This window comes from Rutilus rutilus (genome assembly GCF_951802725.1).
Source record: "Rutilus rutilus genome assembly, chromosome: 7".
Lineage (NCBI taxonomy): Eukaryota > Metazoa > Chordata > Actinopteri > Cypriniformes > Leuciscidae > Rutilus > Rutilus rutilus.
In genome coordinates this window covers 34823211-34845808 of record NC_140221.1, presented here as the reverse complement: position 1 = coordinate 34845808, position 22598 = coordinate 34823211, and the positions used below count along the sequence as shown (strand labels likewise).

Genomic DNA, 22598 nt, shown 5'->3' with positions numbered 1-22598 from the left:
ACATAAAGACATCCAATCACACAAAAATGGTATTTGAAATATTTATTTGTAGTTTCATGGTATAAAAACCACATTGGATACATTGCCTGATGTTTTTGACTCCTCATCCTGGTCAACACGTCATAATTGTTTAACCGGTGTCCCTAATGCCCCCTTCAATATCTCAACAGCATCCTATCATCTATTTAAAAAAATTATTTCTTTCCCAAGTGATTTTAAATGAACATTCTATTAATACAACCATTAATAAACTGGAATCGCCTAATTTGAAGTTATACCCCCTGTAACTGTTTGTAACAAAAGCAATTTTTTTATAATAAATATGTGACAACAAAAACCCTGTTTATAATAAAAGTTAAGGAGAGTTAAAGCAAATGAAAGAACTTATTAACCTTTTCCCATTCTACTTTTTTTATTTAAACACTTTAAAGCCTATGAACGGAAGTGTTTAGATATGACAGAAAATAAAAAAAATCCCATTTTACACCCCATAAATATTACACAAACATTTTTGTAGTATGGCCTTCTAACAGATTTACATTTGATCAATGTTAATACATTTTCCCTTAAAATATTTTGTCAAGTTAGGACTGCAAGACTGTTGCATTTCACCGACACCTCGGCCGAAACACGTTCTACTGATACATAAAGTGTGTGTGTGTGTGTGTGTGTGTGTGTGTGTGTGTGTGTGTGTGTGTGTGTGTATGAGCGCATGTCTATAATGACTGCACAGAGCAACGATGGGAGGTGTTTCCGCATGGACGCTGGGTAAATGCTCTGTCATTGCGTGGGCACTGGGTATAGGCAATAGTTGCACTGGAGACATTTGGAAAGTACCAATAATTACAAGCCACCAAATACCACCATGTTTATTCACACATTACATGCTATTTCTGAGATGGAAAAATATAGCATTTTTTGTTTAGTACTGAAACCTTTTAAAATGTATAGTGAAGGTCAGTATTGTAACTGATGGAGACAACAAGAAAACAAGGTAATGATAAAATGTAACATGAGGCAACTTGTCTCAATGTGGCTGAGAGATTTGGCTGAGTTTCCCAACAACTGTCTATGAAACCTATAGCCATATTGGAGGTGACAATTTTTGCTGTGCGCTTCAAGAGAGGGTCAACTAGTAGGAAGTGGAGGGGACTTGGGATGATAAGGAAGGCGATTTAGCTGACGGACTTGAGTTTGGTCCAGGGGTTGGTGCCACGCACTTCCAAAGGTGGGTTATTGTAGAAGATGTGGTTGCAAAGATCGTCCAGTGGAGGCTCAGGGTCTGTGGTGGAAAACTGAGCGCCATCCTCAATCTCCTTCCTTACTTCAACATCAATCTCCTGCGAAAGGTGTCAGTGTTTAGTGAAACTGCAGAAATGTCCATGCTTCACATTTTCACATTCTTAAGTATACTTGAGTAATCTTATGCGCCAATGAGACTGAATCAGAAAATTCATACTCAAGTGCAACTGTGACCATCTCAATGATTGTTTCCTACTTCAATGTGTCTCTGGTAAGCGCGAGCAGTCTCACCTTAAGCTCCTCCACACTGGCCATGTTGTTGCTCAGCATGCGATCCTTCAGCAGGGAGATGGGGTCGCTCTTACTGCGCACCTCCTGGATCTCCTCACGTGTTCGGTAACTATGGAGATGGAGAGCAAAGGTTGTCACATATGAGCACTAATAGAAAAAAGATACTGCATTAGATACTGTTTACGCTCATCCCTAATTCCCGTCAAGTTTCACATAAAACAAAACTCTCGAGCAGATGCTAATGGCTAGTATTGCAGCGCCGCTTAATAAGGTTGCGTTCACACAGCGTTGCGTGCACATTTTCAGGACTCACAACCGCATTCTTGACAAACCCACGCTGAATGAACAGAACCGCATTGGACAACTAGTTGTCTGCCACATCATATAATGTGAGAAGCCACACTGAACTGTATAATCATGACAGATTTATTTTACTCAAGGAGACGGAGAAATGACTTGTGTTCGACGAGAATACTTTTTGTGCGCCAAAAAAACAAAATATTGACTTTATTCAGTCATTTCTTCTCTTCTGTATCAGTCTCCGCCGCGTGTTCACAGGAGCAGCGCGACGCATGCGTGACCTCGCCCTCTGCTTGTAGGTCATATGTCAGAATGCCAGCTGAACGCGCGTCAGAGACTGATACAGAAGAGAAGAAATGACTGAATAAAGTCAACATTTTGTTTTTTTGGCGCACAAAAATTATTTTCGCTGCTTAATAAAATTAAGGTTAAACCACTGTAGTCACATGGATTATTTTACCAATGCATTTCCTACGTTTTTGGGCCTTCAAAGTGTTAATTAAATAGCTGTCAATGGAGCCCCTCCTGAGCCATCGGATTTCATCAAAAAAATCTTAATTTGTGTTCCGAAGATGAACTAAGGCCTTACGGGTTTGGAACGACACAAGGGTGAGTAATTAATGACAGAATTTTCATTTTGGGATGAACTATCCCTTTAAATTTAAAAAAGTCACCTTTAAGCACCATGTACGAACCTGTGTATATTAGTTGAGCTAGTAGTTTTAGCTGTGGTATCAAAATTGGAATAGAGAATTGTGAATTTCCACTGGTATCTAAAAGTTTGGTTTCAGTTTCACGTCCGTGTGTGCTCATTGGTGCTCAGAGCAAGAGCAATAACAATAACTTTGGTTGAGATGATAGAATATATTACCTGACTCCTGGGTCACTCATACTGTGTCCATGGTAACGGTAGGTCTGCAGCTCCATCAGAATTGGACCCTATAATTATAAATTTCAGCCATTTTACATTCTACATAATTGATAATATCCCATGAGAATATTTATCTGTTTTCTGGAACTGAAACAGACATTTCATAACCAGTGGAACATTTATTGTAAAGTTGCCACTGTGGAATTATCCATATAATTATAGTGCATAAAGAACATCATCAAAAATCATACTTCCTAACAGAGCTAATAATCTTTTTTTCCCCATCCCTACAATTGCACATCACTCTAACCAGAGCTCACCTTTCCTGATCTGCAGTGGTCAGCAGCAAATTTGGTGGCCTCCCTCACACAAAGGACATCCATGCCATCGACCTACAAAGCCAGAGAACAGGTAAGGAGACATTCTGACATGGAGAGTAATTTCAGTGCACTATGTGCATCGTGACACAAGTAAAAGCATGACGGTGTCCTTCCTGCATCGTACCCTCAAACCAGGGATGAAATCGCCTCTCTTGTAGTAGTCAGTGCTGGCAGACGCTCTCTCCACAGATGTACCCATGCCATATTTGTTATTCTCACAAATGAAAATGCAGGGCAGCTTCCACAGTGATGCCATATTATACGTCTCAAAGATCTGACCCTGCAGAAACAAAAAAGTGTAGAAGTGTATGAAACCTTCCTGTAAAGCCACAGCCATGCACCGATTATAATGCACAAGTTGTTCAGATGGTTATAAGGTTAGGTAAAGCAGCAAAAGGACAGCAAAGAAGACAGATCTGTGTTCAAATGTTAGTTAGTAGCTAAATCGGCTGTTAGGACTTGCAGTGGGTAAACACATGATTGTTTGGACCTGCATGGAAGTGACTTACCTGATTTGCAGCACCATCACCATAGAGACAGACACACAGCTCATTATTGCCCTGGTATTTGCAGGCCAATGCTACACCTGCCCCAAGTGGCACCTGGGATACACATGCGTAAAATATAAATCAGGGTTATTATAGTTAAATAAAACTCAAACAAAAAAATTTCTTTAATTGAAATAAAATAAACTTTAAAGGTGCACTGTGTAATCTTTGGCGGCATCTAGTGGTGAGGTTGCGAATTGCAACCAACAAAAGTTACGGTGGCCGACAGGAAAAGATGTCTTCATCTGAGACAGCAGATGTGTATGTAGATAGAAATGGCTCATTCTTGGGTAATAAAAACATAACAGTTCATTAAAGCTACAATATGTTTTTTTGTTTTTTCACCGCTAGGGATCGCTAACCTCTTACAATAACAAAGGCGTAGGTTGATGACGCAGTGATAAGTGGAATGATGGAACTTGCTGTCATGCTGATGGATCTAATAATGTTTATGAATGAGTGAAAATATTTATGTTTTTAACATGACTGTGGTATGAAGCAGATCGCAATTGCTAATGAGACACAGATATCAGCGCCACACGCGAGTCCCGCGGATATAAAACAATAAGGACATTTAATTCTACCGAACTGAAATACTGAAGTGCTGAAATACTACTCACACAGGTCAGTTTATTTGACGAATTAAACTTGTGAGGTAATGCAGCGGTTTCACTTGGTCTAACGTTACACTGTCAGTTGGCTGTATGAGACTAGCAGTAAGCTAGAGCCGAACCGTTCCGCGCCGAGTCGAACCGTACCGAGCCGAACCGTGCCGTACCATGCAGTGGAAAAGCGCCATAACATACTGATCATATTCTAACATTTCATCATGTTGAGCTATATAACATTGATTTGTTTTATGTACATTTGGTCATATGTCTAGTAAAGCAACGTTACATACAAGAGCGGCATCTCTGTCAAGTCGTGAAGCTCTGTCACGGACGTGGAGCTCTCGGCATCTTGAAAACGCCACGCTGATATTGATCCTCGTTTTAGTTCTCCTTTTGTCCCAAAGTCTGCATGCCATGATCCATAATGTTTGAACGAAACAACAACAGCGTGCCGCTAGACGTTACGCACTACGCAGTTGTTCACGTCTGTTGCCATGGTTACTATGGCAATACAAGCGGAAATCAGGGATAACGCGGATTTTACGTCATTGACAAGTTACAAGGGACGGGCACTTTTTAAAATTGTGAATTTCTCTGAATTTACAAATTCTTGGAAACATTTAGGATTATGTAAGTAAACAATTGAAAGAAATATATAACACTGTGCAAGTGGTTTTTGAATGTTTTGATACAAAATTCTTACATATTGTACCTTTAAGTAAGGTCTTTATACACCACTGAAAACATAGTTATGTATATGATATTGCATTTCTGTAAACAGATCTTCCTCAATATTACACAATGCACCTTTAACTGAAAAAATAAATAAAAAAATAAACAAGGTAACATTTCTCATTTTAATTTAGTTTAACTTGATATACTAAAATAACTGCAAAAAAAAAAGAATAACTAAAATTACAGTGGAAATGGAAAATAAGAAAATAAAAACTGATTCAAAATATTTTTTGTAACTATAATAGTATCTAAATTAAACTTTGTATTAATGCCATGCCAGCTTCTATGGCCATGTTCATTGCAAGACCCAGGTTTAGTTATCCAAAAATATTTTTTTTCTACAAATCTTACAACTAAATTTGGATTTACTTGGTTAAAAACCTTTTCAAAATCAAGTTGCTCAAAGGGGTAAAAGTATTACAATCCAGTAAAATATGTTTAATGGACAGTTGATTCTATGTCAATGATACTAAAATAACACGGATATCAATGCAGATTTAGTAAACTCTTCACAACAGCACTTTTCAAAAGAAAGACTCAAATTGATTGATTTCAAATACCTGAGCTCCCACAATTCCATTTCCTCCATAAAAATGTTTAGTGTACATGTGCATAGACCCTCCCTTTCCTTTGGCAATACCTCCTCGACGACCTGATGGAGAAACAGACACATAGAAGAGGGAATAAATAGATAGAATAAATAAATAGATATACAAACAAACAATTATAGAACTAAAGAAAATGGAAAAAAGAAAGAAAAATGCTTCTGAAAAAATAATTTAGAAGCCTCTGAAATATTATTTTGTTGTTCTCACCAGTGAGCTCAGCCATGATCTCACGAACGGTGCCGCCTCTAGTGAGAGTGTACCCGTGGGCACGGTAGGCTGTGATAAGATGATCTGATAGATTAATACCTCCCTCAATACCCACTGCACACGCTTCCTGTTAGACGACACAATGCACTTGTAAGAGTTTCAGTCTTTGCTGTCAACATTTGAACCAATTACAAATTACTTTTCCAACCATGTAAATAAAAACATAACTTAACTTGAGCATTTTGAACTAGTCTTCTTCTAGCAAAGATGATGTCTGTGTGTTTGCAATGTATGTGTCACCTGTCCATCATAAAGGTGACAGAAGCCTCTGATAATCTTCTGCTTGTAGAGCTGATCGGCTTTGAGCTCCATGCGTCTGATTGTCTGCATTGTGCGGTAGTACTGAAGCCCCTCTTCTCTTGTAAGGGTAGACTGCAGTGGTGGGCCCTCCTCCAGCTTGTGCAAGTCACATTTCTACCAAAACAAGTGCATTTTCAAGCTTTTAAATAAATTACAATACAGTTAAATGTACAGTACAATACCATTTATAAGTTTGGGTCATCACTCCAGTCTTCAGTGACACATGATTCTAATATGCTGATTTGGTGCTCAAGAAACATTTCTTATTATCATCATCAATGTTGAAACGGATGTGCTGCTTGATCTTTGAATCCATTAATTAACTGACAAAAGTACCAAGAAAAGATTTGGGTTTTGATGGCTGCAACACTCCAAAAGAAGTTGGGACAAAAGCTAAATTAAAGTAAAAATATAATAGAATATCCAAGTTAAACTGTTTTGAAACAGCCCGCAATAAGTAGGTGAACTGTTGATAGATGAGGGAATTGTGATTGTGTATAAAAGGAGCATATACCAAAGATTCAGTCTTTGAATCCAAGGATGAGTCATGGCTCACCACTTTGTGACAAATTTCATGAGACAATTGTCGAAAAGATTCAAAAATCACATTTCTCAAAGCAAGTCTGCAAAGAATTTAGGTCTTTTACCATCTCCCATACATAATATTGTAGAAAAACTTCAGGGAATCCAGAGAAGTCTCAAGCTGTGTATGGCAAGACAGGAAAACTTTGTTGAATATGTATGACCTTCAAGCCCCAAGATGGCACTGCATGAAACCAACATGCTACTCTGTTAAATACAGCCACATGTGCTCAAGAGTACTTTGGGAAAACAATTTCACTTTACACAGTCTGCTGCATCAAGAAATGCCACTTGAATCTCTGTTACGCAAGGAGAAATCTATTCATCAGTTTTATGCAGAGATGCCGGTGAGTTCTCTGGGCCCGAACTCATCTCAGATGCCAGGCCTCATTCAGCATGTGCTTTCTAGACACAACACTACACTACATCTGGGCCCGGTTTCACAAAGCTATTTTAGACCGGTCTATAGTGTTAGGACAAGTCTAAAATTTGCTCGTAGACTAGTCTAATGCAAGTTAGACTGTTTCACAAAAATAAAGACTTAATTTAGACCCCAAAAATTAGACACTTTACCCCCAGGCTAACTTAGGTCTAAAACTCTGTTACCTTGGCAACCAGCCGTAACAGTCAGTTACATTACAAACGACGACGACGACGTACAAGCTGACGACGTTATGGAGAGAGCTATGAGAAGGGAAAGGGTTTTTAGGGACCGCAGTAACTTACTGTAAATATATTATAATGAGGACTTCATCGGTCGGTACCATGTTTTTGTATCTTTTCTGTACGTCTTTAACGCTCCGCTCAACGGTCGGATTAACGCTGTTTACTGTTGTAGCAATCTTTTTCCAAATTAAATATTTCTTCTTGTTACTACATTCTTTGCTAAATTTCCCAAGTAAAATGTCCTGGTAACTGTTATACATATATTTTCCACTGGGGTAAACTGCACTGAGCGGTTGAACGCGCTTACTCGATCCGCCATGTTTTTTGTTTTGAAAAGTGTCTTATTCTACCCAGAATGCATTGCAGTGTAGTCCTACTTAAGACAGTCAGAGTCTTAAGTGCTTTGTGCAACGGTCTGATTTAGATGTCTATCTGAAGTCTGACTATCTACTATATCTAAGCCATAGTCAAAGTCTATCTTTGTGAAACCGGCCCCTAGAGTGGATGTGCCCGACTGCCTGCCTGCGGTCCAGATCCGTCTCCTATTGAAAATGTATGGCCCATCAAGAAAAGGAGAATCAGACAACAATGACCATGGACTGTTGAGCAGATGTCTTCTGCTCAACGATGTTGATCAGGCGAGATTGGGCAAACATTATACTTGCAAAACTGCAACAATTAGTATCCTCTATTCCAGGGTTTCTCAAACTCGGTCCTGGAGGGCCACTGTCCTGCACAGTTTAGCTCCAACCCTGATCAAACACACATGAGCAAGCTAATCAATGTCTTCAGGATCACTAGAAACTCCCAGCTAGGTGTGTTTGATCAGGGTTGGAGCTAAACTGTGCAGGACAGTGGCCCACCAGGACCGAGTTTGAGAAACCCTGCTCTATTCCAAACATTTTATAAGTGTAATTAAAAGGAAAGGTGATGTGACACAGTGGTAAACATGCCTCTGTCCCAACTTATTTGGAGCGTGGTACAGCCATTAAAATCAAAATTTCTTTAGATTTACAAAATACAATTAAGTTGATCAGTGAAAACATTGTGAGTTAAATAAAGGTTAAACAGAATTAGGGCGTTCACACTTGCCGTCTTTTTTGACAAGAAAAAGTTGACAAGGGCACTTTTTTGTAAAAAAAAGAAGAAGCTGGCAGTGTTTGGTTCCACATAGCAGCCGAGGGTGTCTTTTGTTGCTATAACAACAGCCGCTACAGTAGCCTATGCCCGCCACGTTCCGGTAAAAGGGAGTGACATTTGTTGACAGCTGCTGTTATCAGCTGGTTACGGTATTGATAACTGTTGCTGAGTGAACGTTAATGTTAGTTAACGTAAACAGGTGAGATAGTTTTGTTAATGACACGTAGTAGATGATATACTTACCTGAACAACCAAGCATTCGTCCAATCTGTGCCCACACAGCCTCGTTATAGTGTATATTCTGGTCGAGTTTTGTGCTTGTGCTTATAATTCCTTGTGCTCCGACACTAGTACAATAAGTCCATCTACTGGCACCTTCGCCATTTTTTCTTGGGATTCTTTTTGCCATTATGGAAACGACAGGTCTCGCTACTTGCTGGTCATTGGTCAGCTGTCAAAAAGGCGCCTGACGTAGGGCGTTTTTTTTTTTTTTTTTTTAGAAAAGTTTAACTTTATTCAACTCGAAAAGACGCTCTGAGCTACAGAAAAAGACGTCGGCGGTGGCGTTTATAAAAGCGCTCAGGACTTTTTTGAAAACACGGTTTACTCCATAGGATTATAATGTAAAACAGATGCTGGCAGCTATAAAAAAATACACCAAGTGTGAACACGCCCTTAGCAATTCACAGATTCCAAATTTTCTTAAAATGGGGTTGTATATATACATGTTACTAACCCCAACCTTTTTTTAAATAGTGTATGCACTAAATAAATATCTGATAAAACTCACCTTAATATCAAAGGTGGCCTGAGGGGTAAAGTCAGCATAGGTCCTTGCAGATACCACCACTCTTGCACCCTATGAAACATAAAAAAACATAAAATATAATAGAAAATAAATTAATATATGACCTCTACTGAGAAAAAGAGAAGATGGTAACAAAAAATAGCAGTCCATTTGAAACACACAAACACACACACACGTCTGACAGGAACTGAAATGTTAACAACCCTGGTCAAAAGCACTCTGTCTGAAGCAGGAAGCAAACCCAGACACAATGAAATATATCCTTAATAATCCCACCTGAATCACCACAGTGTAATTTTACTCAACACCCATATCGACAGACCTGCAATCTAATACCAATAAATCAACACATAGACCTAGATGCATTGTATAATCTGCACTAACTTTGCACATCTCTTTGTTTAGCCTACAGGTTTGGATGTAATAAACTGACACATCAAGAGGAATTCATCCACAATTAGATGCGGGACCAACATGCGGAGTTTTATTATAGTATCATTGCGATACTATAATAATTTTAATTAATAGTTTGAATTAGCTTTTATATTTTCCATTTTCTTATACATTTTAGATATTTTTTTGTCATTTTTATTAGTTGTTTTTGTTTTTTTTACTAATTAAATGTGTTTTTCTTCTTTTTTTTGGTTTAAATGGAAATGAGAAGTTTCCTTGGCAACTAACTGAAATAAAATTAAGTTTAAAATACTTTTTTTAAATACTTTATTTCACTTTCAGTTCATGTTATTATTATTATTATTATTATTATTTCAAGAAACAATTTTTTTAATAGTTTTATTATTATTATTTTACTTTAATAACCCTGCTGTGTACAAAACAGTTATTTTGCTTTCAGGTAACTAACAGGGACAATTAGCAAATAAAGTAAAAAAAAGTAAAAAATAAAAAAAATAAAGAAAAATCTGTTCAGTGATCGAAGAGACATCGGCCAACGCATTGAGAGTTAGAAGAAACCTCTGAAGTATGTAAGTGCTCTGGGTAAAGGGAAGGGGCATGCAACACTCCATTAGGAGGGTTAAGCTGTGTATATATGAAAGAGACAGTATATACATTTTAATATAGGGGCTGCCAGTACTCACAGCAAGCTGTGGCTCTGGTAAGGCAGTCTCTTCAGTCAGGCTGTGGGTGATCTCTGGGAAGGAATTATCAGGGCCCTGGAGGCTCCCGGCTGGTGGGGGACAATTGGACGTGAGGGGGTCTGTGCTGGTTACGTCGGAGCTGCTGTTAGCTACTGCAGGGGTTAACTGTGCTGGATGGGGGACTGGGTTAATAGGCAACTTAGCTGTAATTAGGGCAGGTGATGGAGGAACATCTATAAATGGAATAATAGTTTTTTCTCTTTCTGATTTTCTTACTGTAACAGAAGGACCCAAACTTAATTCTTCTGAGATGGATAAACCACTGGTCATCACCGGTTCTACATAACATTCTTTCTGAGCTATAGCACCTGTGGGAACGACATCAGTCAGAAGTCTATCACATGACCCAGAGTCTCCTGACTGGCCACTGGTGGTGTGTCCTAAAGCTTTGTGTTCTACAGAAGTGTTTATAGGTATCTGTGTTAATGGGGGAGAAACCGAAGGGCTGTGGGGTTGTGGATCTTTTAAGAGTGAACAGGGGTCGGGATCATGGTCATGTGGAGCGGTCAAATTAGCATATTCTCCCTGGACCGCCAGGAGCTGCAGAACGGCCCGGAGAGTGGAGGACTGCAAAAAGAAGGGCACACGTCACTCCAGAGGTTCAGACTTAGATGGCTATAAAAAGGGAAACGCTTAAAGACCAAGGAGCAAGGCGAGACTTTCAAGTGTCTAGAGACCACAAAAAGGATTTTACTTACTAAACCAATAAAACTCTAATCTAAACTAACCTACACTATACCTACTCACAGGCAATAAACAACTGTTGATGGCTACTGGTCAGACCACATTCGAATGGTCACAAAGGCCAATGTTGATACCAATATCTAGAAAACAAGGTGTCCAATAATCTATATAATGCTGATACCTACATATACAATTTTATCCTCAGAAATTAGATGCACACTGATATGAATTGAACATATTTACTCAGACTTAACTAAAATTGTATCCATTGACAAAGCTGTTGTCAACAGTCATATACACTACTTCAACTGTTGAAACTGACAGTCACTTTGGTTAGTTGGTCACATGGACAAATACCAAATACCAGTTTCAATTGATGTCTCCTCTGTTATATAAAAAACAAATCTAAAACCAGCAAAGGAAAAATGGGTACTTTCCATTCCATGGGAGTGCTTTTAACGTGCGTGTGTGTGTGTGTAAGATGTAAAGGTAAGATGTGAGCTGTAAGTAACTAGCTTGGGTAAATGGAGCAGAATTATTCCCCTCAAGCTCACAGCACAGCAAACTAAAACAGCCACGATATATGAGCAATAAAAAGCATGTAGCAAAAACGTGTTTAATACGCCAGAACCAAACAAGTGATTGGAAACTCAATGAGGAAGAGGTGATCTTAAAAGTCATAAGTGAGGAAGAAAAGATCATCAAAAAAAAAAAAAAAAGCCGTTGTAATGGAATAATTTCAGGCAAAAAAAATAAAATAATAATAATGATCATGTTTATAACCACCAAGGATAGAAAAAAAAAATGGAAAAAAGAGCAGATGGACGTCGTCATTAAGCCCATTCCTAAAACTACTATCTCTTACCTCTGATACCAGTTCGGCTCCCTTTAAAGGCAGCCCACAGAGCAGTAAGGAGGAGATATTGAGAGAAAGAGAAGGAGTGAGTGAGAGAGAGAGAATTAGTATAGAGAAAGATGTTGATAGAGAGAAAGAGACAGAAGATGAGGGGTCAATTATTATAAGGAAAAGAAAGATGCCTGACTTGTTCTGCAAAATTCCATTCATTATATTGTGCCAACAAAACAATGACATCGATTTAATTGTGTCAACAAATCATTTATTATTAGACTTAAGGTCACAGTTACAGGAATGGACTCTGTCTGAGCTTTGAACCATCCAGGGAGGAAAATTAATCAGGACTCAGGGCAAAAAAGAAGCACCAAAAATACCCCTACTGTGAATTCCTCTGATGTTTTATTACATGTTTAGGACAACGTAGTTATGAGATTAATGAAGGTTTATCATCTCAAAGTATGAACGTGTAGCTCATTTGGAGTATTTTTCATGAGTTAATTCAGCTTTGAAAATGCAGGAAGCAAGAAAAATCCCCAAAACATGAACCAGCATCTAAATATCAAACTCTACTATGGCAATGGAACTTAGAGGTGTATAAACTAAAAAAAGTGACCGGCCAATTGTATAAAAATTAAAGTGGATTAAAATTAAGATAAATTACAATATAAATGTTAGTATCTGAGGTAAACTGGTGACACTCTGTATTTTAATATGTTTAGGAACAATATGCCCTCATACATACACCAGAATCTTAGTCATTTATATATTTGTATGTATATTAAGTAGACACTCTGGCCTAACCTTAACGACAGAGTGTCAAAACTTATTATACATAAAAATATATAAATGACTAAGATTCTGGTGTATATATGATGTGGTGTATATATTTTTCTAACCATACTAAAATACAGAGTGTATATTAGGGCATGTTTTCCCGTTTCTTTCCACTTAAATGTTGCACAAAACAGAACATCGTCCATCTGGACTTCTGCCACTGGTCAGTGAAAGTGATGAAAGACCGACTGTCTATCTCACTGAGGTCACCTTTTACAACTGAAAGAAAATTAAAGCAATTGACTACGACTTAACCATTTTTATGAACTGCATATTCATATTCACATTTCAAATCTCATTTGTTATAGTCTTTTATAATAAGTTATTAGAATGACAGCTTTTTGACTAAACCAGTTTAGACGTTACCATTCCTGTGCAGCTAGCCAGCTAGCCAAGCTAGCCAAAAGAATTGTGATATCTGACTATATTTACATCTATAATAAAAGGAAATGCTACACTGGTTTACGTTAAATAAACAGCACCAACATACGCATTAAACAGCAATGTGTCTCTAGTAGGGTGTCAGCCGGGCCTTGTGTACCCTGCAAGGTCAACATGGTATGACTGCGCTTCGTTAGCCGTCAAAACAGCCGTGAATTTGTCTTACTAATCATAGCGAAAATATTGATTTAAAGGAATAAAATACTTACGTTCCTGCTGGCGCTGCCCCTCAGAACGTTAGAAATAATGGTTAGCATCTTTCGCATAATATTAACTCACAGCTAACCAGAAAGTGATCTCCTTCAGTCCTCCTCTCAACAGAAAGCAGCCCGACCAGCGAACGAGCGAACAGATTCGCTGCACATTTAGTTGGAAATACTGTCCCCTGCTGGCCAGAACGCACATTCCTGGACCATAGACTGTAGAAAGAAAGAAAGAAAGAAAGAAAGAAAGAAAGAAAGAAAGAAAGAAAGAAAGAAAGAAAGAAAGAAAGAAAGAAAGAAAGAAAGAAAGAAAGAAAGAAAGAAAGAAAGAAAGAAAGACCAGCGTTTCTCAATCTTATCACTATCTCAAATGTAGTATTCTGTTTCCAGTCATAGGCCTACACTACTTCACATTAAAATGTGTTTGTCAATTATGTTTATTTTCTAACCAAGGTATCAAACTTCAGAAAGTAAGTGATCCACAAACAAGGCCCACTTAGCCTACTTGTGTGTGTTAACACGAACATTTATCATTGCAGCCAGGGGGTATAGCATTGTATTGTTAAGGTAATTCTGGAAAGTACATAAGAAGCTCAGAAAATGCATCAATATAACAGCCTGTTTTTAAACCAAGACACAAAATAAAAAAATAATGGGTAGCCAACATCATTGTAGTGTATGGTTTAGGGATTCTTTGTCCCAAAAGGATGGCAATACCAGAAATCTTTGATTATAACAGCTTATAAATCATTCTAAATCATGTTTTAAAAAATGTAAAATGCAGAAAGTTTTCTGTGATGGGTAGGTTTAAAGGTTAGAGGATAGAATATACAGTTTGTTTAGTATAAAAATGATTACGTTCATGGAAAGTCCCATAAACCGTGGAAACCTAACATGTGTGTTTATATTGAGTATATATGTATTAAATATGTGCATCTTCGAAGAGAGAAGAATGGAGATCTATGAATTCCACTTATTTTGAACATACAGCTTTTCAATGTGTTTCTGCCATGTCATCATAACTATTCCATAAATACCATCAATCTCATCTCATCATTTAAAAATCAAAAATGTTTTGTTTCATTATCGCGCCCTATTGACCTAATATAATGTCAGATTAAATATCTGTGAATACGTGGTTCCACGGTTTAAGAGTCTCCTCGTGTGTCTGCATCTCCAGTCCAGAGCTCCTGTCCTCACTCTCTTGACCCAGCTTCACTGAGGACACGTTTAAATTGTTTCTCGGAAGTGACGAAACCATAGCACTGATGGCGGCTCACAGTTTGCTCCCGGATATGTACTAAAACGAATCTGATGGCGTCTGATTGGACTTTTTGCACACTTGGCCATTTGTCTGAAATCTTGAGATTAACATCGAACCTGTCAATCACAAGAGTCGTCGATTCGAGGAGGGATAGTTTGCTGTAGAGCTCGCCAGATCCAGAGCTAGCTGCCTTGCCAATGAGATACAAGTCCAGCTAGCCTGAGATCGCAGGGGTTTGTTTGTGTGCGTGGCAGACGTTTGACATTTTAGCGGTTTTGTGACACTTGCTGGTCCAAGTGCAGCAGAGTCTCTGCTTTCTCTAGTTCGGCTCGCGTCGCTTGCGTTGCTTTTAAAGCAAAGAACCGGCGGGAAGTGGTTAGCCGACCGGATTAGCTGTAGCCGTAGTTCCAGCTCTTCTGAAGTCATTGGTCTCTAGTGGATGGTGCCAGTCTCTTCTATGATTCTCCGTCGTGCCGTTCATCGACTGTCAGCATGTTGAAGACGCGTCAGTGTTTACTCGGGATTCGCACCTTCCTTGGAGTGACGTCTAGGATATGGAGTTTCATTTTATACATCCTCAGGAAGCATCTACGAACGGTGAGAGTTTCAACATCTGTCTGTCAGTGCGAATGCATGTTTATCTGCTCTCTTTATATTCCGACCTGTCACCTGTGTAAATAATCTGTTGTGCTTTATTTAAGAGCGCCTGTATTCAAATAATATTCAAAAGATCAGCTACTTACTTGTATTGCTGAAATGTTTGACACTTTGTAACACTTAGGCTATAGTTGACTAATATTGTTGTCATGGGGTAACCAGTCCTATAGTTTTACTGTAACACTTTATTGAAGATTCCTGCAATCGAGAATATATTTACTGAGCTGTTAGATTGTATGGCCCTCCCCTCAGTGCAAACAAACACACAATTCAGCTGGGCCGTTGTAGCATCTGTACTAATAAAAATTGATGATTGAGTGCTTTAGCTTTGTAATAGTTTGCTTTAATTGTTGATTTGTGTTAAAGTAACTCGTGCTCATTGTATCAAAAACGTTTAATGAAACTTTTGTACAGTAGGTTTCAGATTGTGCCTGCTTCAGCTGCACCTCTGTAACCCTGGGGGAGTGTGTTTATGAGGATGAATGCCCTAATTACATTGGACTATGGACCCCTCCTATATGTTTATCCAAAACCTTCTTTTTGAGTTGGCAAAATGCCCCATAATAAAATCATAGTTTTTTCCCTTAATGTAAAAATAATATATTCAATGCTTTGTTAAATGTTGCTTTTTTGCTAAATAAAATAAATATGAATAAATGCTGGGAATAATACAGCTATTAGCCTATGTAACCTCATGACAGCTATAATTTCATACACGCACTGTGGCATACTGTGGTATTTTTAGAGTTTTCAAACTGTTCTAATTGCCGCATCTTAAGTCAATTTGGTTCCAAGTCTTTTGGAGGCTCCTCTGAAAAAAAAACAACAACACAAAATGACCTCGAGCTGTTTTCATAACTACGTGAACCAACAAAAGTGGTGTGTTGAGTGTTAGCCTAAGCCCGATTACCCAGTCTATTGTGGTTTATGGCTCTTAATGCTACTGCCATTCATATTGTCTTAAAGGAATAGTTCACCCAAAAATGAAAATTCTGTCATCATTTACTCACCCTCAAGTTGTTCCAAACCTGTATGAGTTTCTCACAAAAGAAGATATTTTAAAGAATTTTTTCAATGGCTACCGACCGTCAACTGTCTGGTTACCAACATTTTTAAAAGATCTTCTTTTGTGTTCAACAGAAGAAAGAACCTTATACAGGTTTGGAACAACATGAGGGTGAGTAAGTGATGACAACATTTTCATTTTTGAGTGAATATCCCTTTAATGCTGCTCTGTTTTTTCACCAACATTTAAGTGAAATTTCATTTTACACATATACATAGGTTTTATTATAATCGCACAAAAAGATTTGTACTTTTTAAATAAAAGTCACATTACTTAAGTAGATACGAGCAGTACGCTGATTTTCCTACTTGCCTTACACGTCTGTGACATCTTTGGACAGCTGTTTTGGGTGTGTATTAATAGTCCATTCGTGGCAGTACGGGGCCGTTCTAGGTGAGTGACTTTATAGATGTCTGCTACACAATGCCTTCATCTGAGTTTTGCACCAGGGTGATGAAGGGGGAAAAGATGAAATATCAGAGAGAGAAATTGATCATGAAAAGTGACAGACCTCTGTCGGACCTGTCTGTCTGAATGTCTGAGTGTTCATTTTGGAAGCAAGGAAAAGATTAGATTGTTTAACGTGCATCATTGACACTGTCTTTGTCCACTGTTCTGTCTTCCACAGATAATCCAGTACCAAACAGTGCGTTATGACACATTACCTCTCTCCCCTGTTTCTAGAAACAGACTCAGTAAGTTCCCTCGCCTTTTTACCTCTGTTTTTTTTTTTTGCAGTTCTGTCCACTAGGGGAGCTTCTAACCACACAGATGGATGCAATGTTGCATCTGTTGTATCAAAATCAGTCAACAGATTTATTTATTTTATTTTTAAGGAGTACCTTATACTTTGGGTATAATTTATTTTCTTGTAAAGCATTCTGTAAAATATTAATAGACTTGAGTATTTTTTTTTTTTTTTTTTTTTGTAAGTGTATTACAAATAGTGTGGGTGTATTATGAATTGAGCTAAGAATATCAATACTAGAGAGACTGAGTGGAAGAGGTCTCAGTTCCTCAGTCTTTTCATGGTTGAATTTCTTGTAGACATGAGATCATATTAACACAGGAGAGTTTGGTAGACGTGACATAACATGAGTTCATTTGATTTCTGGATGTTGAATCACACTTTTCACTGTGTGGGGCGCATGTTAACTGTTTGCTGCTTTAGATGCGGTGAAGAGGAAGATCTTGGTGTTGGATCTGGATGAGACTTTAATTCACTCTCACCATGATGGCGTCCTTAGACCTACAGTGAGGCCTGGTACACCTCCAGACTTTATCCTCAAGGTACACACACCACTCCACCAATGAAATTGGATGGTTAATTACATTTCTTTAGTAGCTGCTTTATGAGAAATGCAGGTTTTATTTCACTCTGTACTGGAGGCACATCACACTTTTTTACTGTATTGAAATTTTAGAAATTATAATTTTTTTCATCAAGGATGCATTAAATTGATCGTAAATAGATTTATAATGTTACAAAAGTTTTCTATTTCAAATAAATTCTGTTCTTTTAAACTTTCAATTCACCAAAGAATCCCGAAAAACTGAATCACGGTTTCCACATAATTTTTATTTTGCATTGATAATTATAAGAAATGTTTCTAGATCATCATTCAAATCAGCATATTAGAATTATTTCTGAAGGATCATGTGACACAAAAAAAATGCTGAAAATTCAGCTTTGCATGAGGAATAAATTACATTTTATATTATTACATAAAATATATTACACTATAAACATTTAAATAGAAAACATTTGTAATAATATTTTACAGTGTATTCCTGTTTTTATTGTATTTTTGATACATGCAGCCATAAGGGACTTCTTTCAAAAACCTTTTTAATAATCTTACCGACCCCAAACTTTTAACGACTTACAATAAAGGAACAATGAGAACTTTTTAAAACAGCATGAATGAATGTATTTAAAGTAATTGTTCAAATTTGACTCTCTCTCTCTCTCTCTCTCTCTCTCTCTCTCTCTCTCTCTCTCTCTCTCTCTCGCTCTCTCTTTTTCTTTCTTTTTCAGGTGGTAATAGACAAACACCCAGTCAGGTTTTTTGTCCATAAAAGGCCGCACGTCGATTTCTTTTTAGAAGTGGTGAGTGAACTCTCTCAATTGCGCAAATTAGCAAACAATTTAAAATATTTTTTTATTTATACATTTTGCCTTAGACAAAAGTTTTTCTTTGACAAAATTCACCAATATTTTAATGTGTGTGTGCGTGTGCGTGTGTTATGTCTGTGTGTCCTCTTGTTTGTATATGTCAGGTTAGTCAGTGGTATGAGTTGGTAGTATTTACAGCTAGTATGGAGATATATGGATCAGCCGTAGCAGATAAGCTGGATAACAACAGGGGTATCCTAAAAAGAAGATACTACAGACAGGTAAAACCCGCTGCACCACCCAGCACAGACTTTTGTTGATTGATTATGCCTAGGAAATAGCTTTTCATGTCTCTTTTTTCAATTACTGAAACTGGGTCTCATTCTCTCTTTCCCACTTTTTGCAGCACTGCACTTTGGATCTAGGGAGCTACATAAAAGATCTGTCTGTAGTACACAGTGATCTCTCCAGTATAGTTATTCTGGACAACTCGCCTGGAGCTTATCGAAGTCACCCAGGTTAGAGATGGAACATCTATGGAGAGTACATTCTCATCCACTCTAATTTTCTAAATTTGATGTTAAAATTGTTGTAATCCTGATCCTGTGCTTACGGACGCAAACATCAATATTGTGTATCTATAAAAAAAAATGGTTTTGTTTTGTGTGTGTGATGAATTGTAATATGAATGTAATTTTAACTTTGTTTTCACCCCCAGATAATGCAATACCTATAAAGTCGTGGTTCAGTGACCCAAGTGACACAGCACTTCTTAACCTGCTCCCAATGTTGGATGCATTGAGGTATGGATTTTTCTTTCAGTCATGGTCATAGTAACCTCTTAATCTTGATTAGGCCTACACAAAATTTATGCCCAATAAATTCTGCACAATTTGAATTCTACACATATCTGACTCCTTATGTATTTTATTAGTTTATTACATAATTTGGACATTTTTACATTTGGGCAACAGATGTAAATTACCCTGTGGGGCTAACTCTGGCTTATTTACCGTGTTTGACTGTTGATTAATGAGCGCTGTCCCTATTAAATAAAAAAAATCAATTTAATATTTGTGCCATATTTAAATTCATTTATAAACAAACAATATACTGACTTTTAAAACTTTAAGTAATGTCTATTCAATATTCATTTGGGGGATTTTCTTGATTTAAACTTGTATTATATATAAAGTGTATAGATAAAAAGAAATAACATTATGAATATAAGAGCTAGGAGGCAAGCAATAGGCATTACATACAACAGAAACAATTCTAAGAAATTGTTTTCAAATTTTCCTTTCTATACCACAGGTTTGTTTCTTTATTTCTCTGCAGAACAGAAGAGAAAGTGTTTGGGATTTTTTGCACATGACAACTATGTCACCCTCAAATCTTTCTGTTTCTTACTAATATCAAACTGCTCTTTCATTTGTCACATTTTGGCCTGGTTTCACAGACAGGGCTTAGATTAAGCCAGGATTAGGCCTTAGTTTAATTATGACATTTAAGTAGCTTTTATAAACATGCCTTAGAAAAAAAAAGATTACTGCTTTGCATCCTTTGACAAAACAATGACACTGACAGTGCAAGTTGCTTTCAGTTAAAACGGCTCAATAATGCATTTTAGTCTGGGACTAGGCTTAAACCTTGTCTGTGAAACCAGGGAATAATGTTACTGTTTCAGTAAGCTGCCCTTAGTGTGTTTTCGTTCCCTTTCTAGGTTTACCTCAGATGTTCGCTCCGTCCTCAGTCGAAATCTCCACCAGCATCGGCTCTGGTGATCGTATCTGTCAGGGCCAGTCTCTCTTCTGGTCGCCGTCGTTTTTTTTACATGGCTCTGCCTGCTAGGTTTTAGCCTCTCCTGCGCTGGAGTTGTCAGCCTCTTGTCATCATGTGAGCTCCCATTAGTCTCATGGACTCCTCTGAGGAAATGCTATGAGAAGACATGGGAGAACATAAAGGAGAGAGAGACACATGATGGAGAAGCTATTACACATAAACTCATATTGAGAGGCCAGCATTTTTTTCTTGTATTTTTTTTTTCCTAAAAAAAATGGAAACTCTGCCTTATTTGTTGGATTCAACGTGTGCATGTTGGAGTGTTTCTGAGTGAATTGGGGAGAAAGCTTCTGATTCCAATTTTACCTTTCATTTTTTGGGGGGGGTAAATAAAGAATCAGTTAATCAGTTGTAACGACCTGTCACTTTCCACACTTCATTTGCACTTATTCCCCCTTCCTAAATGTCTGTGTTTGTTGTTTTGTATGACCTGTACCTGACAAATGGTCACATGGTCTTATCCACTCATTCTCTCTCTAAGCTTCTGTCCTTCCTCTCTTTTTATTTTAGTCTTTTTCTGTCTGCCATCTCAGGTATCTGGTCCTCTTCTCTATGTTAAGAGCTGAGAGCTGTTAATACCGTTGTACTAATAGTATGCTGTGGTAGAGATAACTAGCAGGAGAGAAAACTACAGTCCATTATTACTGCTTATGGTATTAATTTTCTGTGTATTTTAAAACGGCTCATATGTGGAACCTCTGGTTAAATCAGAGAGGTTTTACCATATATTTCGAGGACACATTTTTTTATGCTCCTCTATGGATACACCAGCCACTGAGAGAAAGACACTGAGCAACAAGGACTCTGCTATTACAGAAAAATAAAATAGAGCCTTTTGTCAACAACTGATATTACAGTCTCTTCCACTTTTTGGGGTACTCTACATTTTAAATTGGCTGAACTATTTACAGTAAAGTATTCAGACAGTATAACCCAATTTTACTGAATTATCGATCCTGGTTTACATTTCGTTCTGTCTGATATTTTGATTTCAAAGCACAGAAACTCTAAAATGAAGTCTGCATGAAATGAAAATTCACCCTATTTTCAAAAGGTATCTTATTGTGAACAATTAATGCATTTTTCTTTTTTTTGACCTCGTAATTTTTTTATTCAAATATAATAACTCAATCTTCCGACGATCGTATGCCGGTCTTATCAAATAATTTAGTCTGCTCAAAACCTGCCCCTTTCTTAAAATCAACCAGATGCTCACACTCAGAACTGCCTTCATCCAATCAACAAATGATGGATAGAACCAAGTCCCCACCTACATGCATTTCTTTTCTGATAATCCATTACACTTGGATGTACGACACACTAGAGAAGAAACCATCTGCTGCTACTTTCATAACGTCAAAACTTTAATGTGAGAATGTCATATGTTAAGTTAAGAGATTGATCCAATATTTTAAACTTAAGCAGTTCGAGATTTGTACCACTTTTCACACAATGAAGAATAGATGTGGCCCATTCTTCCAAATAAATTTCTTTCAGGTTTTTCAGATTATACACTTAGAACCTACTTTTTTTTTTTAATTGAATTGGATAACTTGTATACACGAAATAGCTTTATATTTTAGCAGACTGAAAAACAGGTTCTGTCCATTATTTTAACGAGATGCTCAGTTCCTACCGATGAAATGCTTCACTACCACTCATTATGAAGACAACAAGCAAAACATATTTCTGTTTAATCATATCAAACCATTCTTATACAAGTTAATCCAGTGGAGCAATTTACAAAAGAATGGCTTTGTGAATAATTTACACAGAAATTTATTCTGCTTGTGTTTCATGAATAAGGCCCAGCACTTAAAGTGTAGGCAATGCTGGGTTTACACAACACAATTCTTTGCATTTGGTCAAAAACCTCTTGGTCTCATCTGACCCATCTCTACAGGATCAATATTGTGTTTTTAGCGGGTCATCTTCATCTCCACATGTGCTACTTGTTTTATGTGGCTTCTTTTATGCCACCCTTCAAAACAATAGTGTTATGCAGACCTCATGATGGTTAACTGATGCATCATTGCTCCACTTACAGCTGAAATCTGAGACATCATCAAAGTAATTGTTGCCTTCACTGTGGCTTTATGGCTTGACTCCAAATAATTTTGAACCATGAC

At 37.5% G+C, this 22598-nt stretch overlaps 2 protein-coding genes across 4 annotated transcripts; one reads left to right on the top strand and one right to left on the bottom strand.

Annotated features, from left to right (window-relative positions):
• Positions 1-27: 27 nt before the first annotated feature.
• Positions 28-15700, bottom strand: pdha1a (pyruvate dehydrogenase E1 subunit alpha 1a). 3 transcript variants are annotated; one of them, XM_084414084.1, is made up of 12 exons: positions 15532-15700; positions 13531-13740; positions 9332-9400; positions 6094-6267; positions 5794-5920; positions 5539-5630; positions 3594-3686; positions 3209-3364; positions 3025-3096; positions 2705-2772; positions 1534-1642; positions 28-1340 (listed from the first exon to the last, which is right to left on the bottom strand). In XM_084414084.1, the coding sequence occupies exons 2-12, from the start codon at positions 13585-13587 to the stop codon at positions 1176-1178; spliced, it is 1182 nt and encodes a 393-aa protein (XP_084270210.1). In that variant the 5' UTR covers positions 13588-13740; positions 15532-15700; the 3' UTR covers positions 28-1175. The 3 variants fall into 3 exon arrangements, with proteins under 3 accessions (XP_084270210.1, XP_084270209.1, XP_084270208.1); XM_084414083.1 differs by lacking the exon at positions 15532-15700 and adding an exon at positions 12056-12076 and having other exon boundaries at positions 13531-13682; XM_084414082.1 differs by lacking the exons at positions 13531-13740; positions 15532-15700 and adding an exon at positions 10447-11887.
• Positions 13949-20824, top strand: ctdnep1a (CTD nuclear envelope phosphatase 1a). Its single transcript, XM_084414086.1, has 8 exons — positions 13949-15385; positions 17140-17206; positions 17683-17801; positions 18550-18621; positions 18792-18908; positions 19034-19145; positions 19346-19430; positions 20351-20824. The coding sequence occupies exons 1-8, from the start codon at positions 15281-15283 to the stop codon at positions 20409-20411; spliced, it is 738 nt and encodes a 245-aa protein (XP_084270212.1). The 5' UTR covers positions 13949-15280; the 3' UTR covers positions 20412-20824.
• The last annotated feature ends 1774 nt before the right edge of the window (positions 20825-22598 follow it).